The sequence below is a fragment of the Mirounga angustirostris genome, unplaced genomic scaffold, assembly GCF_029215605.1.
Source record: "Mirounga angustirostris isolate CCGP_5_RB_7025 unplaced genomic scaffold, mMirAng1.0.hap1 SCAF_9, whole genome shotgun sequence".
In the NCBI taxonomy this organism is placed as follows: domain Eukaryota; kingdom Metazoa; phylum Chordata; class Mammalia; order Carnivora; family Phocidae; genus Mirounga; species Mirounga angustirostris.
The window spans coordinates 139,700,261-139,717,873 of NW_026991717.1; the positions used below are offsets into that span (position 1 = coordinate 139,700,261).

Below are 17,613 nucleotides of genomic sequence, written 5' to 3' on the forward strand. Positions count from 1 at the left end.
TGTGAGCTCCGGGAGCCCTGGGGCGCCGGGAGGAAATCCTGCCCCGCTCCAAGGTGTTGACAAGGTTACTGGGTCGGGTGCACCTGGTGGGCCGGCGGCGGCGGCGCCCGTCGTGGGGGGCTGAAGTCTTTGTGGGGATGAGGCGGGGCGGGCGGGAGGCCGCCGGAGGGCGTGCTGGCTGAAGGAGCTGCGGCCTGCCAGCTCCCAGACGCCGCGGGTCTCTGGGCCCCGGTGTCCCCGCGGCGCGCCCCCACAGGACAGCCTGTCTTCTCGGCCGTGGCGCCCGGGCCCCACCCAGCAGTCATACTCCAGCAACCCCAAACTGCTTGTCATTGCTCACATGCTGCAGGCAGCTTCTCATCCTGGTGACTTTGTCCCCGTGTCCCCTCTGCCCGGATCGCACGCACTCCCTCCTGCTCCGGGTTAACTCCTCCACATCCAGGGCCTGGTGTCAGGGGGCCCCCCCGGCCCCCCTGCTGCCCCAGCCCAGGCGGTCCCCGGGGCAGGGATCAGTCGCTGCTCGCAGGTGCGCAGCGCACTACAGGGGTTGAGTCGGCTCCTGGGTGTCACTGAGCAGCGGTGCCTGGGGCTCCCGCACCCCCCACGCCCCGTTCCCCCAGCATTCCGGTCTCCCCCCAGCAGCCAGATGGCACGCCAGGAAACCCGGTCACACCATGTGCCACCTCTGGTCAAAATTCCCCCACGTGTGTCCATCCCAAGTCCCTGTCCCCCGGGACTCACCACTGCTCTGCCCTTCCCCGTGCTGGTCCCCTCCATCACCCTGAGCCCCTTCCTTCCCACCTCAGGGCCTTGGTCCTTGCTGCTCCCTCGGCCAGGGACATGCTCTCCCAACTCTTTCCGGGCCGCCCCTCCTCTCTCAGGCCCCGGCCCCTGGCACAGCCTGCCGTCCCCGCTCCATCTCGCTCCTGAGGGGGCAGCACCCTGCTTCCTTGCCTGCTATTCCGTGGGACTCGCCCTCCACGTTCACCTGCCATCCTTAGCGCCCAGCCCAGCCCCTCCCAGCTAGGCCTCCGGGGGCTCTTTGGGACCGCTGTGTGAAGCCCGCAGGATGTCCCGCCGGACCCGGGAGCGGGTCCCCGCAGAAGGCCTGGTGCCCCGTGCCTTCCCCAGGAGGAGCCAGAGACAGTCCCTTTAGGACCTCGGTGTCGTCTCCCCTGCCTCGAGCCCCTCTTGTGCCCCAGCCTGTGCCTGTGTTCAGTGGTCCCCACTTTCCTGCCGGTCCCAGAAGAGCCTTTCTCTGTTCCTCTAGGGAGCCCACCCTGGCTGGATCTCCCCCGAGGGGCGGGTGGGCATGAAGGGTCAACCAGCACCTCCAGAGCCTTCCGAGGGCCCACCTGCCCCAGGCGCGTGCATAAACCCGCTCGTCTAGTCTCAGACTACCCAGGGGGGAGGTGTGTACCACCCCCATTTTACAGCTGGGGAAACTGAGATGCATGGCAATCAAGGAGTGGGGTGCCTCTGAGGTCACACGGGTTCAGTGCCTGGCCAGCTGCTCTTCCCCTGACGTTGGGATGACAGATTCTAATGCCAACTGCAGTGCTCTGTAGTTTTCTGGGAACCACCTCCCCTGCAGCGTGCTCACGAGGGGGCGCTCCCCCACCCCCCCCTGCCGTGAGGGCCTGTGAGTGCTGCCTGTGGCTGGCAACCCTGCGGCCTAGTGAGCCCTCGGCGGCTGGGCAGACCCAGGGGTGCTCAGGGCTGGGACACGGCAGGTGACCTGGGCAAGTGGACAGAGCCGCTGCAAGTCACCCCCGGGCCTTTGCACACGCTGCCCCTCCTGCTCAGCACATCCCTTCCCGGCTCGTTGGTTCTTTGGTTCACCTCCTCCAGGAAGCCCTCCCAGACCTCCTGCTGGATCAGAAGCCCTCTTTGCTATCCTGGGCCCAGTCTTACAAAGCAGGGGGTGCTGTCCGGGTGCAGGGGCTGTGTCTGCACCCCCTCCTCAGGGTCCCAGAGCCTGGTGCAGGGCCAGGTACATGGCAGAGCCTGGTGGCCAGGTGCTGGAGGTGCCCACGGCCTCTGGGCAGCCCTGGTTTCCGCTGAGCTCCCAGCAGCCTTTTCAGGAAAGGCCCATAGGAGGCGGCCTGAGGACTCTGGCCCCCAAAGAGGAACAGAGGTAAGCAGCCGGGCTCTGGGGGCCTGCGGAGGGCTGGTGGGGACAGAGCTGGCCCCCTCTTTGCGGGTCACTGCTGTCCACACGGGTCCTCATCACGTCTGCATTATAGACAAAGACCTGGCCCTGAGTGGCCACATGACCTGAAATGTCACATGTGAGTCAGGCCAAACCTAGGCCTCCCAACGCCCAGCTCGGGGCCCTGTTGACCCCCTCCAGCGACAAAGGCCTGTGGACAGATGGTGTGTCAGCCTCTGGAGGCCAGCTGGGAGAGGAGGCTGTCAGTGGCAGAGAACGCGGGTCCCCAGCACGTGGCTGGCACGTGGAAATGCACAACTGCAATGATGACCGGGGGTAGGGGGCACGTGGCGGGGGGCTTGCGCTCCAGGGGCAGGGAGGGAGCGCCCGGACCAGCTCCCACGCCCACGGGGACGCCCCGCTGGCCTTCCCCAATGCCGCCTCCCTTCGGTGATCCCACTTCCGACACCCTGCTCTCTTCCCAGCTCACCACGGGGATGCCCGTCCCTCCACCACCCACCCGCGGGCCTGGGCGCCGGGTGCCACTCTCCACATGCCCTCCCCGGCCTTCCCTTCATCGGGGCCAAACCCCAGCCTGGTGAAGGCCGCCTCTCCACGGACGGCAGGAAATCACGGAGCTGCGTGACGGGCTCCACTGTCTGCTCATCCGACACAATGATCTGGAATGTTCTCACATTCCCTGTCCGTCCCCTGTCCACCCCCTTCCCACCGCCTGGAAAACGACTTCACACCTTCTGCTCCCTGCTCAGCGCCCGCCCCACTCTTCCCAGCCGATCACCTCGCTTCCCTCTCCGCTGAGGAAACGAAGCCGCCCGAGGGAGCTCGCACAGATGTCCCTGCCAGGTGTAGCCACCTACCCGCATCTGCCCGACACCCGGCACCGCCCGCTGTTACTACAGACCGCCCGCCAGGCGGCCCCCCTCCCACTCCCGGCGCAGCTCAGTGACTCTCTCCTTGCTCCCCAAGCACCAGCCCCTCCCTCTCTTCCAGAGCATTCTCTCTGGCATACGAGAGAGTTACGTCTCCCACATTGAGAACAACCTTCCCTTGACCCTCCAGGTACTGCCCCATTCCCTCCCTGCTCCATGGGAATGCTGTCCGTCCTCACTCCCAGCTTGTCAGGACCCACGAAGCCAAGGGCATGGCTGAGCCCTCCCTGGCCCACAAGCACCTCCTCCTCCTTCTCGAAGGTCTGGAGGCGAGAACATCCTGGCGGCGGCCGGGGTGCATCCCAGAGCCCAGGCCGGAGGGGGAAGGGCTGACTAGGGGCTGGCCAGGGAGATGTGGGCAGAAGGCACCGAGTGCAGGTCAAGCGTCTGGTCCTTTCCCTCAGGGCACCAGGCTTGGGCTTGGGGCTGTCCCTCTGGTGGCTGCCTCAGGCGGGGTGGGGCAAGCCACAGGGGCCCCAGGAAGTCCCCAGAACCCCTGGCTCTGTGAGGGCTCCTTGGGCACTCCTGCCCGACCCCCTCTTTCATAACACCCAGCTGGGCACCGTGGGTCATCTGCCCTTTCACTGGTCTCCTACTCTAGACTGGGGGGCCTGGAAGGCGGGACCATGAACACTTAGCCCCAGACCCCTCCCCGGCCCTGAGGCCATACCTGCCCTCCACCCAGAGTCAGTGTTCAGCGGGGGCACCCACGGGGAAATGGATGGATGGAATGACCATGGAGTTGGCCCCATAGGCGACGAGGGGCTCCCAAATTAACCTCCCAGCACCTGCCATCCCACCCTGGAGCCCTGGTGAGAAGGCACCACCATTCAATACTTCGATGTTGGGGTTCATGACCACGTTTGGGACCCACGCTGACTTTCTAATTTGACCACCCCACCGGCCGGCTCGCCACGGCAAGCAGACATGGGCACACATTAATTGGATCAGTGGGAGGGCCTGTTTTCTGGAATTCTGGGGATCATGAAAGTAATCAGAGCTGTGGGAGGCTTATCGGGGACCCCTACACTGTGGGGCATGGCCAGCCTGCCCCAACCCTGCGCTCCCTCCAAGCCCCGCCACTCTGGGCCCTTGGCTGGTCCCGACCTCCCCTCCCCTCCCCGTCTACCCCCGCCCCTGCACCTCTCCAGGCCCCGCAGGAGATGGTCTCCAGGAGGGCTAACCCCATCTGGAAGAAAAGGGGAGCTATGATGGTGGGCCGGAAGGAGCCCGCCTCTCTGGGCTTCAGGTTCAAAGCCCAAAGGGGCACTTGTGACCACCGTGACCTCCTCCGGGAAATGGCTCCCTGAGATGATCCCATTCAGTCAGTCAGTCACCCACTGAGACCTACTATGCGCCACTGGGGTGTCCTCACTGAATCCTCACCTCCCTGGGTGGGGGTGCCGCCCATCGGCAGACAAAGGAGTCATGGCCAAGGGCAAGGGCCTCTTCAAAGGGCACCAGCTAGTACCAGCTCCTAGTAAGCACCTCTCCCAGGATGGCCTCCCTTCTCCAGGGCGGCCCCTCCAAACGTCACCGTGGGTCCCCCAGCCCTGGCCGCCACCCCTCCTGCCAGGACACTGAACACAGAGGCACAGCACCTGCCCCGGCAGAGCACCCCCATGCTGTTGGCCATGAGGGACGTGGGAAGAGGAGCTGAGGACCCCAGGAGACCTGGCCCCACGTCCTGCTACCTTCACCCGACAACCGTCTTGGCTTCCCCATCTCAGGGAGTGGTGACTCCAGCAAGACGGACGTCTCACTGTTGCCCCGATGCGGGCCCCCTGACCGGCCCACTAGCCCCAGCACCTCAGGGGCCTGCAGAGGGATGGAAAAGGAGCAACTCTCAGAGGGCCAGGCAGTTAACAGCCAGAGTATTAACCACGTGCCAAGATTCATGGTAAAAATGTAATCCTGGAAACAACCTTCTAATGTAGGTGCTATTATTATTATGCCCACTCTACGGATGCAGAAACTGAGAATCAGAGAGGTTCAGAAACTTGTCCAAGCCACACAGCCAGGAAGTGACAGAGCTGGGATTCAAACCCAGGTGAGTCTACCTTCTTTATCACATACTTCATCAGGGAGGCTTTCCAGGGGAGTAGGGACTCATATGTACTGTGAGGGTAGGAAACTCTGAAGGGAAGGACAGAAGAAAGAATAGTCTATGTGGAGGGTCTCTTTGTAGTGCCTTGAAACCCAAAGGGAGAAATCAAAGTGAGGTAGTCATTCACACCCTAGTAAGAAGTAGCACTTAAGACTTCCTCCATTAGGGTCAGGTTTAGAAGTAGGGCAGAGAGCCTTGGGGGACCCCACTTAGGGAGGGACTGGGCCTGCCAGGTGGGGTGGAGGAGACAAGAGGTGGAGAGTAGGCAGTCTGGGGGAAAGGGACAAGAAAACCCAATGACAATCCTGGAGGCCTCAGATGGGTCTCAGCAGGTGGCCAGTCCCCGGGAAACCTCTCCTTGAGTTGGCAGGTTTGAGACCACGATGCCAGCCAGTCCTTCAACCCTCAATGAACGCCCCAGAGAATGGGGCTGCCCTCCAGGGCAGGGGGTCTGCCCAGAGCAGCTGTGCAGCAGGGGTACCCCAGGCCTGTGGGTAAGATGGCAGCCTATGCGTCCCCAAACCTGCTCTCCCCCTGCAGCTGTCCCCATCTCAGGTGACAACGGATGTTGTCAGATGTCCCCATCTCTATCCTTTGCTCAGGCCCAACACCCAGCAGTTGTTCTGGATGCTGCCTCCCCTTCCCTCACACCCCACACCCAGCCCGTCAGGAGACCCTGTCCACTCTCCTCCCAAATACACCAGAACCCTCTGCCCACCTCCACCGCCACTGCCTGGGCGGTCAGAGCTGCCACCACGACTCTCCTGGTCCCTGCCCTGCCTTCCGTCCTGAACTCCCAGCTCTGCCCCCTCGCTCCACACAGACACGGCCACACCGTGGCTCTGCTCACAAGCGCTCAGCAGGCCCCACTCACCCCCAGCCTCCATCTGTCCCCTTCACCTCCCCGGCCTCCTCATCACTCTGCTCAGCTACTCTGGCCTGTCCCCATTTCTCATAGGTCAGCACCTTCCTCTGCACCTTGCACCTGCCGTTCCCTCGGCCTGGAGCTCTTTCCCCCACTCACAGGCCTGGTGACCCTTCACGTGCTCAGGCCTGCACCCAGGTATCACCTCCCCGGGGTGGGGGGCTTCCCAGGCTGTGCTGCCCCAACCCAACCCACTCACTGCCCTTCTGTTTGGGGGCATTTTTGGTCTCCATAGCACTGATCACTGTGATGCTTATTTTTAAAAATTTTCTGTCTCCCCTAACTAGAGGAAGTTTTTGGTCCCTGCTGTATCCTCAGTGCCTATGACAGCCTTGAGCCAAGAGTGGGTGCTCAATAAATATTTGTCAAGCATGCAATCGATGAGCAAATTAAATCGACAGTGACAACCCAGAGGGCCAAGGCAGTGGAGCCTGCTGGGTGGGAGAAGGGGTCCCTGAGGGGAGTCTGGAGGGAGGCACGACAGGCCACCTCTGAGTGACCAGCCCGGGGAGCAGCCATGCACGGGGCTAAAGGTGGCCTGGGTGCCACACAGGAGTTTGGGTCTTCTGGGGGGCCAGCGGGGATCTGGCGCTGTCAGAGGTGTGCCCTCGGCTCTGGGCTTCAGGAAGGGTGCTGGTGTGGCCCGGAAGCAGGGGCTACTGGAAGGGGGGGATGGGAAGCCTGCTTGTCTGACGGGACAGGTGTCATGGGCATCCACAGGTGAGTGGGCTGCACCATTTGGTCAAACACAGACAGGACTCTTCCAGCTGGGCACCGTCCTAATGCTTGGGGACGTAGCTCTGTGATCCTTCACTGCTGGGAGGGCAGGAGGCGGAGAATACCGGGAAGGTCAGAGCTCAGCCACCCCGTGAGGAAGAGTGCCCCACCTTCAGGCCCTGCCTCCACGTGCCCCTCTCCCACCTGCCCCCAGGCTCTTGCCCCTAATGGTCCCCCAGCCAGAAGCCCCCCATCCCTGCTCCTCCTCATCTCAGTAGGGCCCCCCATCTCCTGTTGAGGCCAAATCCCTCCACCAGAGGCTCTCGCAGCTCTAAGGGCCTCCCAGGGGGTGATTCATGTTCTCTAACCGCTGGGCCAACCAAATACCCTTCAGGGGATGATTTAAAAAAATAATAATAAAAAAACACTAGTCCCTGAGGGCTGAGGGGGTAGGGTGGGGGGCACAAGTGAGGGAGAGGCCCCCTCTCGAGCACTGTGAGGAGCGGGACGGCCACTGTTTGCCACAGTGCGGTCTCATCCAAAAGCATTTACTGAGCACCTACTACATGCCAGTTCTAAGCACTGGGGATCAGCAGTGGACTGCTGTTCTGGACAGGGGTGGGGGGCGGAGACAGATAATAAACAAGATAAAGAAATAAAGTAAATCATTAGACAGCTGGAGATCGGGGTGGCCGGGAAAATCAAGGCAGAGGGAGGCAGGGTGGGGGGTTGATATTATAAATGGAATGAGTGGTCAGGAAACCCCCCGTCCCCCTGACATCTGAAAAAGATGTGAAAGGAGGGAAGGCAGGAGTCATGTGGCTATCTGGGGAAGAACATTCCAGATCGAAAGGAACAGCCTGTGCAAAGGCCCTGGGGCAGGAGCCTGTCCAATGTGTTTGAGGAAAGGCAAGGAGGCCAGGTGACTAGAGGGGAGAGTCATGGGAGAGGAGGTCAGTGGGATTTGACATTTCTGCCACAACCCGATGTCCGTCTCTATCTCCAGTATGTCAGGCTGGTGTTTCCCCACAGCGTCTCCAGCCTGGAGGGTGGCCACTGACAGGGGCAGAACCACAACAAACATCAGTCATCTGAGTGCATCAAAGAGCGTCGGCCCGAATATTGGGGTGTCCCTGTGCAAAAAGCTTTAATCCGAAAGGAAAAGCCGTAAACATTCAACAGAATTAAAAGTAAGAACTTGTGCTCATCAGAGGACCATTTCAAGGGCAAGTGGCCACTGGGGGGGCGGGATTCGCACATGTGCGAGCAACCAGGACCAGGCCGAAGAACACCCACAAGCCGGTCGGACAGCCTGATGGGAAAACACACACAGAACTTACAGAAGAGGAACCCCCGATGAGCAGCAATCCAGGGGAGTGCAGTTAGCGCCACCCCAAGAAACAGCACCATGCCCCCCCTCCCTGACGATGATGCCAAGATGCCAAGTGCCGGGCGGCCGTGGAGACCCAGGGCCCCCCAAGGACCCTGGGCTGGACTAGAAGAAGCACCCTGCCGAGTGTGGCCCCCTGCTTCTTCCTGACCATGCAGCTCTGCTCCAGGGCGTACCCCTAGCCATGCAGCACGTGGCCCCCAGAGCACCTGGACGGAAGGTCCAGCAGCTCCGTCCACAGTGGCCCAGGCCGGAAGCCGCCCCCACTCCTCCAGCAGCGAAGAGAGGGACGGCAGTCACGTCACTCACACGTGCTGCCCCAAGACAGCCAGCTGTGGGCCATCCCCACACCCTCAGCGCGCCAACACGACGTTTTAGTGAAAAAAGACCAGCCTTTGAAGTATAAGCTGGAAGACTCCGTGGATGTGAGGTTCTAGACCAGGCAAAAAACGACCTCTGTCAGTTAGGGATGCTCTCAGGTGGCCAAATGATGCAGAAAACAAAGAACTGCTTGTCACATACGGCAGGGCCCTCGAGGCCTCCCGGGAGCCGGAGGGAGCCGTGACTGGGGAGGGGTCTTGGGGCGTCCCTGGAGGGCCGGCAGCAGTCATCTTCTTGACCTGGGTGCTGGCCGTTCTAAACTTAATCTCTAAACTGCACAGATATTTATTCCCTTTTCTGCATGCTGGTCACAGTTCACAACTTTGAAAAATGCTAGTTGGGGGAGCGAGCGGGGTGGACGCACAGCGGGAAGAGCTCTGCTTTCCGGGGCACCTGCTCTGTGCCTGCAGCAGCTGACCCACTTTCCCACATCACAGAGGGGACGGGGCTTGCCCAAAGGCCTGCGGCAGACAAAGTGGCCACGGCAGGAGCGAAGGCAGAGGGGACCCTGTGCAGAGGAAGGCAGAGGAGTGGATTAATTTGGGGATTAGCTGCGGCGCCCCGCGCGCAGCCAGCCAGCCGGGACTCGCTAATAGCCACAAATCCTGGCGTGTCACAGGAAGACTTGGGCAAGCTGTCAGCGGCAGGAGGGCTGAGGGAGCGAGGGCAGGGGGACCCAGGACGCCAGGTCAGAGGTGGCCGGACCTGGGGGAGCACGACCATGGGCCGGCCCCTGCGGGGCCCCCAGGTCAGAGGTGGCCTGACCTGGGGGAGCATGACCACGGATCAGCCCCTGCACAGCGCTGGGGCTGGAAAAATCGAGGGGGCAGACCCAGGCTCTGCTAGAAGGGGCTCCCCTCTGGGGCACGCTGGAGGGCACTCCATCGACCTGCGCTCCCCACCCCCTCACCTGTTTCCCAAAACGCATCCCTGCTTCCTCGGGCCTCCCATGGCCTTTGGGCCTCTTGGGAGGTCTGTCCAGTCTATCTTCCTTGCAAACTATATTCATTCTTCAAGCCTTGGCTCAAGTATCCCCGCTTCCAGGAAGCCCTCCCTGATATTCCAAGCCAGTGTCCCTGGCCTGGGATCCCTGGGAAGATTTGTTGATGGGCCTGTGTCCCCCGCCTGCCCTGGAGGGTTGGCCTGGGTCTTACTCAGTCTCAGCGCCCAGTGCAGGACTCGGTACACAGACAGGGAACGAGTCCACTCAGGGGGTGGGAGAGTGAGGGGCAAGAGAGGCACAAAAGCCACAGAGAAAAGGTGACAGGGAGAACAAAGAGTTTGTCATGTGGACAAGAAGCCAGGTGGAAGGGCATTCTAGGCAGGAGAACAGCACAGGCCAAGGCAGAAAGGCCTGGCAGCTTATTTGGGACTGGGAAGGGGGACTTCAGTATGGGGTGGGTGGTGAGCAGAGGGAGTCGGTAGAGGGGCTGGGGCAAGGGGAACCCACAAAGGGAGCCATTGAGGGGCAAAGTGAGAGGGTCCTTTTGTTCACTCATCACATATTTCCTGGACCCTCCTACAAGCCAGGCTTGGTTCCAGACCCCACAGTGAGGATGGGATGTCGAGTACGGGATGGGGCAAAGGACCTGCCCTCCAGGAGCTCAGTTCAGACCCCCAGGCCCAGCTTGCAATGCGCAGAAATGCACTCTAGGGGCAGGAGGTGGGGCCCAGGCACAGGGTCATTCTCTGGACACCCCAAGACCCCTTCAGTTGGACCACAAATGCCTCTGCTCCTGCCTGGGGATCCCACCATAGTGTGGTTCAGATGCCCCATAGTGAACCTCCATCCGGGCCCCTGCTATGGGCCAGGTCTCAGGTGAGGCACATCATTCTCCCAACAGTCCTGCTAGGGCGGGGGGTGGGGCGGGGGGGTGATTAGGATATCCACTTCACAGATGAGAAAACCGAGGCCAGACACTGGATCTGTGGGACCCCAAGCCCCATGACCTACCCCTGTTGACCAACTTCCCCTACATCCCTCGGGACCTCTTGGTCCTGGACCCCCAGCACTAAATGCAGGACGGAACCCTACAGGGGCAGCCCCTGTATCAGCTGGGAAGGACGGGTCTGGAAAGGCCCTTGAGGTAGCTCTGAGAACACTAATGGGGGGAGAAGAAGAGGAGGGCAGGACCCTCCCCAGTTGTGGGATGCTATGCTGCGTGCGTCCTGGCCCCATGGGATCCCCATTCCCACCAGCTCCAAAATCCTGCCTCGGCTGAAAGCCCAAGGGGCCCAGAGCAGCCCAGAAGCCCAGGCCCTGGCTACTGCCACTGGCCTTTGGGACTCGGCCCAGGGAAGCCCTCAGCCCATTTGGCAAAGCCATGCCTGATGCCCTTAGCGTCTCAGGCCGTGGATCTGCCCAGGTGGCTCACCTGGCTCACCGGCCCACCTGTGTCCTCTCTGTCCCCACTGCCCAGCACACAGGGGTGGGTGCTCAAGGCCTTGGCTGGGCATGGAGAGCGAGAGAAAGAGAAAGAGAACCACCCCCGTTCCCCAAGCTGGTCTTGGGGTGCCCCACGAATGCCACCTTGCTTTCAAGTCCCAGCTGAGTTAAGTAGTGTCCCCTTCTTCCTAGGGACCCATCCCAGGTGGGGAGACAGGTGAGATGACAGCCAAGGGGGGGGGGCAAGGGTACGGGGGAGGGCCCTGTCCTGAGGTCAGAGGCCTAAGCTCATCTGTGTGGCCAGAGCCAGGGCTGCTGCTCCTTGGGCCTCACTGGCCCCACCTGGACCTTGACCCTGACAAGGTGGATCTGACTGAACATCAGATTTGGAGTCTGAGCTCCTATGACCTAAGACACTGGACCCCTCCTCCCAGCCGGGGACAACTGTGTCCATGCCCTGTGGGACCCACAAGTGAGGGCTGCACTCCAGCTCAGTGGCCAGGAGATGGCCCTGCTCTGAACAGCCAGTCTGGGGCCTCTGTGTGAGCCCACCTGTCTCAGGCTGCCCCCTGGGCATTCCCAACTCACCCACAGCACTAAGGGCCAGCTGGGTCTCTTCCCCCTAGACCCTGGGGCATGTTCTGGAACAAGCCTGGGCTCTGCGAGGTCCCAGACTCTCAGGGAATGTGCGTCCTGGCTACCTAGCACGTTCCCCATGGATGCTGATTCTGGCCTTGGGAGGAGGGGCAGCCAGAGGGGGGAGGTCAAGAGACCCTCTGGACCTTGGGGATGGTGCTGAAACCCAGCAGTCAGAGCTGGGCCTGCTGCCCACACAACGCCTCAGCTCAGACTCCGGAAGGAAAACACGGGAGGGGTGTTCCCAAAGTGGGGGTCAGGGTGGCCAAGGGAAGTCGAGGAGGAAGTCGTGAATATTCACATCAGCTGATCCCCGGCCTGCCCCGAAGGGAGCCCGGTCCAGTCCACGATGGCTCAAAGTTTAGCACCCGGACGGAGGCCGCAGGGGACACTCCCCAGACTCGCGGGATTCCCCCAAAATGGCTACAAGACGCGCCCGCCTCGCTGGCCAGCCGCGAGGACTCCATCCCCCACCCCCGCCCCCACGAGGCGGAAACTTAAAAGCTCAGAACCAGGCAACTGTCAGCTGGGGGCGGGGGGGGCGGGGGGGCCAAGCCGGCGCGGGGACCCAGCGCGCAGCGGGCGCGGAAGCCCGGAGGGTCCCGGTGGGGGGGGGCAGTCGAGAGTCCGGGGCGGTGCACTGGGGAGTGGGGGGGCCGGCGCAGGCCCTCGCGGCGCACCCCCTCCCCCCGCCCCCCGCCCCGGCCGCCCCGGCCCGGGCCGAGGAGCCCCCGCGCGCGGGGCTCCCCATTGTCTCGCGGCGCGCACACACGCACCCCGCGGCGGCACCCCGGCCCGCGCCAGCCCCGCCGAGGCGGCCCGGGCCCCGTGGCTGCGCCCGGGCGGAGCCCTCCCCGCCGCCCTCCCGAGCGCCCCCTCCCCGAGCCGGCCCCGCGAGCCGCTGCACTCACCTGAGTTTCTCCATGTCTGCGGCAGAGGCCTGCGAGAAACCAAACGAGAGGGTCAGCAGGCAGGAGGCGTGCGCTCCGCGGCCGCGCCGGGCGGAGCCGGGCACAGCGGGCACGGGCGGGCGCGGCGGCGGGGCGCCCCGCGCGGCTCTGTCGGCGGCAAGCCCGGCCCGCGCGCCCCCAGCCCCTGCCCCCGGCCGCGGTCCCCCAGACTCCGGGGGGTGCGCCGGGCCGCGGCCGAGTAACAGGTGAGCCCGCCCGGGCCGCCGCGCTCCCCAGCACCGAGTTACGCCCCCCCGGGGGGAGGGGAGAAGCGGGGACCGGCCCGGGGACTCGGGATGGCACGGCCCGGGGCGATCCCGGTCTCGCCCGAAGAAGGGGGACCCGACCGGGCCCCGTTAACTCTCCCGCGGCCGCGGCCCCCGCCGCTCACCGCACCCCCCCCCGCCCCGCCCCGCCCGTTAACCCTTCCAGCTCCGCGCTCCCTCCCGGAGGAAGCCGAGCCCGGAATCGCAGAATCTCCTAGTCGGAGAATGTTCGAATCCGGGAATTGGGAGCCATACGGGATTGCAGAACACGACACTCACACGATCCGAGGGTGATGGCATTTGGGACCTCAGACTCCTCAATCAGAGACCCCGCTGCCCTCAGATTCTGGGGTTCCGGGCCTGGCTCGCCCCTCCCGGGCCCGAGGGATTAACCCTTGCGCGCCCGGCTCGCCGGCGGGGCTCCCTGCCGGGCTTGCGCAGACCCGCCCGCGCGCGGCTAGGAGACCCTCCCTGCCTAGCCCCGCACAGCCGGGCAGCCCCTCCGCGCGCCGGGCGGGGAGACCCACCCGCTGCCGTTAACCCTGCGGGCGCCGGCGAACCGTGGGGACCGCGAGCGGCCCGGGCGGGATCGCACTTCCTGCGCGGAGCGGGGGGCGCGGGGCGGGCTCTCCATCGCCCGGGAGAGGCCGCTCCCGGGGGCTTTCCCCCCGTCTTTCCGTGCCACGACTGGCACTAAAGGGGGACGGGGGCCTGAGCCCAGGGACCACGCGACACACCTGGGAAGACTGATGACTGCCCATCCCGGCCCCTCGCTCCGGGCGCCGCCGCCGCGTCCGCCGGGAGCGCGCTCCGCTCCGGTCCGGGCCCCACGCCGCCTCCCCCACCGCCCCGCCGGGCGAGGGCGCAGCCCGGCCAACAGCGCCGAGCTAGGAGGCCCGGCCCGGGGGCCTCGGCCAGGCTCGGCCGCCAACTCCCCGGGTGCTGGGGCAGGCCCTCCCGGGACTCCGCGGGCCTGTTTCCTCACCTGCGAGCGGGGGTTGGGGGCAGGGGGAGGCGGACGAAGCGCTCTGCTGCCCTTCAGCACCCGCGGGCTGCGGAGGGGCTGGGTGCGGGAAGGAATTTGAGAAGGAAGGATCCACCGGGGGCCCGGATTGGCCGCCAGACGCAACACTCACTCTAAAAGTTGTTGGGAGACCACGAGCCCAGACCCCCTCTAAATACCCTCCTCCCCTAAAGACAAAGAATTGGCCGCCAGGCCAGTGCCTCCCCCGAAAACTCCCTATATCCACCCCAGGCCCACTTTCCCAGGTCCCCATCACCGAGCTCCGCACACTAATCCCAGCATACAGCAGGCGCTCAATAAATACGGACAGTGCATGCCTAGATCCTACACCACTGTGGCTTGTCTTTTCCTGCCTCTTCTCTGGCTGTGAGTTCCAGGCGGGAGCCCTGTCCCCTCACCAGGGCACCCCCAGCACCCGGCAGGCCTGGCCTCCACAGGGCCCCGCGCAGGGTGGGAGGAGCCGTGCTTTCTCAGGGTCAGCTCCAACCAGGTTCATACCCAACCCCAAAAGTCCAAGTGTTCCTCCGTCCACCAACGCTTTCTCACACATTCCTTAGCTCTGGGATAAGTTCTTGCGGTGGGAGGGGGAAGCCAATGAGGTGAGCCCTGCCCTCTGGGGGCTAATGGTTGAGAAAGGACACCCCTGCTCTTTCCTGGGAGCCCCCCTCAGCAGAATGGCAAGGATAAATACTGGCAGTACCCCCCCCCAACATACACCATCCCCATGCCTTAGCCTTACACGTTCGAGGCTCCATGGCTCCTCCGGGACAGCTCAGCAGGGAAGCAGTCACCCCCAATTTACAGACAAGGAAAGCAAAGGCCAGAGCTGAGCCCAGCAGGGCCTGGAACCCAGCCCTCAGAGAGAGGCCTTTTCCCCCCAAAAGGCTAAGGACACCCCTCATATGTCTCCAGTTGTCTCAATCACTCACAGTGAATGACCTGCCAGGAAGTTTGTCTAAAATTAATAAGAATGTATTAAAATTTAATTTTAAAAATTGAGCATTAATTATGTATATTGAGTGTTTCAGCTCTTCTAAAAAGTCTGTCTGGGAATTTCGCCCCCAAGAAGGAATGTCAGGGGAGGCCACTGAGTTGCCCTGGTGGTGGGGGTGGGGGCGGGCAGGGCAGGCAGGCTGAGGGGAAGGAGAGGGGCTCTAGCCCTGGCACCTTGGACCCCCTTCCTTCACTCCGCTACTCCAGACCCCGAAGCCTGGCTCTGACCTTTCCACGATGTCTCAAATTCTCCCCAGACCCACTGCCTGTGCCCTCATCCTTAAAGGTCGCCTCCTCCAGGCAGCCCTCCATGGAGACCCAGTGGAGTTGTTTGGTTTAGGTCTCCATACCAAATGCATAATCCCTGGGGCAGGGCCTTTCCCTGCCATGTCCCAGGGCTAGCCTAGCACCTCACCCAGGGTTCGGGAGCCTGGACACAGCTCTGGATGCACATGTGATGAGCATTTACAGCTGTATGTGGCTGGGGAGCAGGGTGAGCAGTGAGGCTAGCCCTGTGAGGAGGTGCTATGCTTTTGGCAATGGTCTTGGTGTTAGGGCCAGAGCCCCAGGTTCACGTGTTGACACTGCTAATAAGCACAAGATTTGGGAATATTCCTGAGATGCCCCTTTTACGGACAAGAAAAACAAGACCAGAGCCTGAAATGGGCTTATTCAAAGTCAACTAAAGTAAGCCAGGGCCTGCCTGGTGGGCTGGATAGAGGAGAAAGGGGGCACTGCCCGGGTCTCGGGCCGGAGGTGGTGCCTCCATTATAGGAGGAGGGCAGGGATGGTTGGGGACCATGAATATGAGGGGCCTGTGGGACGTCCAGAGTCCTCAGCGTGAAATGATGGGGCAGGAAATACCCTCAGGGCCCCTCTGGCCCCTCCGGGGACCTGCAGGCAAGTGGGATCCCAGCGCTCTTCTCTGGGGACTCCCATACTCATGGCCCCACGCCTCTTCCTGCAACACACTGTGACCTTGTCCGCTCCTGGTGGTCCAGCCCATCAGCCACCTTTATTTCCCTAAAACATCCCGTGAGCCTTGCTTGTTGGCCCCTTGCCTCAGCCCACCTGCTCTCTGTCTTTGTCCCTGAATGCCATCCTCCTAGTGGCACCTGGAGACTGGCACACAGGAAACACTCCCAAGAGGCGATGGAGGGAGGCAAGTCTGCCTAACCCTCCAGCCTCACCTCCAACCTGCCCCTCACTTGGCACACAGCGGCCACACTGGCCTCCTTGCTGGTCCCAAGCTCACCCAGCTGGCTCCTGCCTCAGGGCCTTTGCACTTCTTCCCTGCACCTGGAACGCTCTGCCCCAGATCTCGTGTGGCCAGTGCCTTCCTTCTCTGACGACCCATCTGAAGTAGCTCCTTGCCCACCAAAAGACTTCTCATCTCGCCAGTCTCTTTGGACGCCTCCTTGGGCATTTGCCTCCCGCCCGGCCCCTGCCCTATAAACGACACCCCGACTGCAGGGCCCTCAGTTTCTGCCACTGTGTCTCTATCCCCAGGGCCTGGCACAGAGGGCCTTCAATGGCAAGTGGTGACACCAGAACCATTGCAGTTGGCCTTCTCCCCAGCCAGAGGCACCTGCTCTCCACCCTGAGCACCTTCCTGCCCTCCTGGCTCCTATCACTCACTCACCTCCCCATGCCCCTCCCCCAGCTGAGTGGCCCCTGAGCCCAACGGCACATATGCAGAGTCCTGCTCAGGGAGCTCCTCTGAGGCTGTGGGTCCTCCCGCTCCATCCGCCCCCCTCCCCCCCGCCAGCCAGTGACTCCTCCGCTGGACCATCTGGCCGGGTTGCACTGCTGCCCATTCCACTCCAAGTCCTTCTGTTTCCCAACTACAGAGAGAAGGAATGAGAGCCCCTGTCTGGGAACGGGCCTGCTTGGTGCTGAGAGCCAGGTCTGGGACACAGGAAGACTGGCTTCTGGTCCCAGCTCTGCCTCACCATGTGACCCTGGGCCAGTCCCTGCCCTCCCTTGGGGCCGGGGACTGACCTCTCAGACCCCGACCCTAGTGCTCCACTCCTGGGGTCTCCGTAAATCCACTCGGGGCTCTGACTTCCTCAGTTTCCCCCTTATCTTGCTCCCCGGCTTCCATCTCCAGGAGAGGAAACAAGCTGAACAATGTGGAGGGGACACGGGGGGCTCGAATCCCAGGCGTGGCTACCACGGGGGTCACCCACCTCCTGCTGATGAAGACTCAGGCCTCCTACACAGCTGTGTGACCTCTGGCAAGTCTCTCAACCTCTCTGAGCTCAATCCCTCATCTAGGGAGCATGGAAAAGTTTTAAAGGACATTGCGACTGACAAGGTAGCCATGTGTAAGGGACTGTCTTGGGGCTAGAGCTCCTCTGGAGAGCCGGCCTTTTAAATTTAATCATCTGGGGTGGACAGCCTTCGAGGATGTCTTCTTGCCTTCATTCAACAAACATGGACTGTGTGCCCTGTTCTAGGGGACTCAGCAGGGAAGGAGCCTGAGGAGCTTTGCGCCCTGATGGTGCAGATACCTCCGATTAGACGGGATGTCAGCACATTGCCCCCGCTGCCCCCGTGTCTGATGTGAGGGAGGGAAGGCTGGGGCTGGAACTGGCCACAGGGAGGTCAAGATGAAGGGCGAGCAACGACGGCGAGTTGGTGGGAGCAGCAGGCTCTGGGCGTGGGGGGCCTGGTGGGTCTGGGAGCATCTGGTCACCCGTGGGGAGCAGGGATGTGTGTCACGGGCCACGGTAA

General features: G+C 62.7%; 1 protein-coding gene across 8 annotated transcripts in view; it reads right to left on the reverse strand.

Annotated features, from left to right (window-relative positions):
- BEGAIN (brain enriched guanylate kinase associated) overlaps nucleotides 1-17,613 on the reverse strand; it is a 44,233-nt gene that overhangs the window by 14,714 nt on the left and 11,906 nt on the right. For 2 of the 8 annotated variants that reach the window (XM_054513882.2, XM_054513880.2), the window contains exons 1-2: nucleotides 13,140-13,572; nucleotides 12,556-12,584 (exon numbers count right to left, since the gene is read on the reverse strand). In XM_054513882.2, the coding sequence (XP_054369857.1) occupies nucleotides 12,556-12,584; nucleotides 13,140-13,160 (50 nt within the window). In that variant the 5' untranslated portion in view covers nucleotides 13,161-13,572. Of the gene's footprint in view, nucleotides 1-12,555; nucleotides 12,993-13,139; nucleotides 13,573-13,597; nucleotides 13,722-13,845; nucleotides 13,930-17,613 lie in introns of those variants that run through there. The other 6 variants (XM_054513883.2, XM_064571569.1, XM_064571567.1 and 3 more) reach the window with 6 other exon arrangements.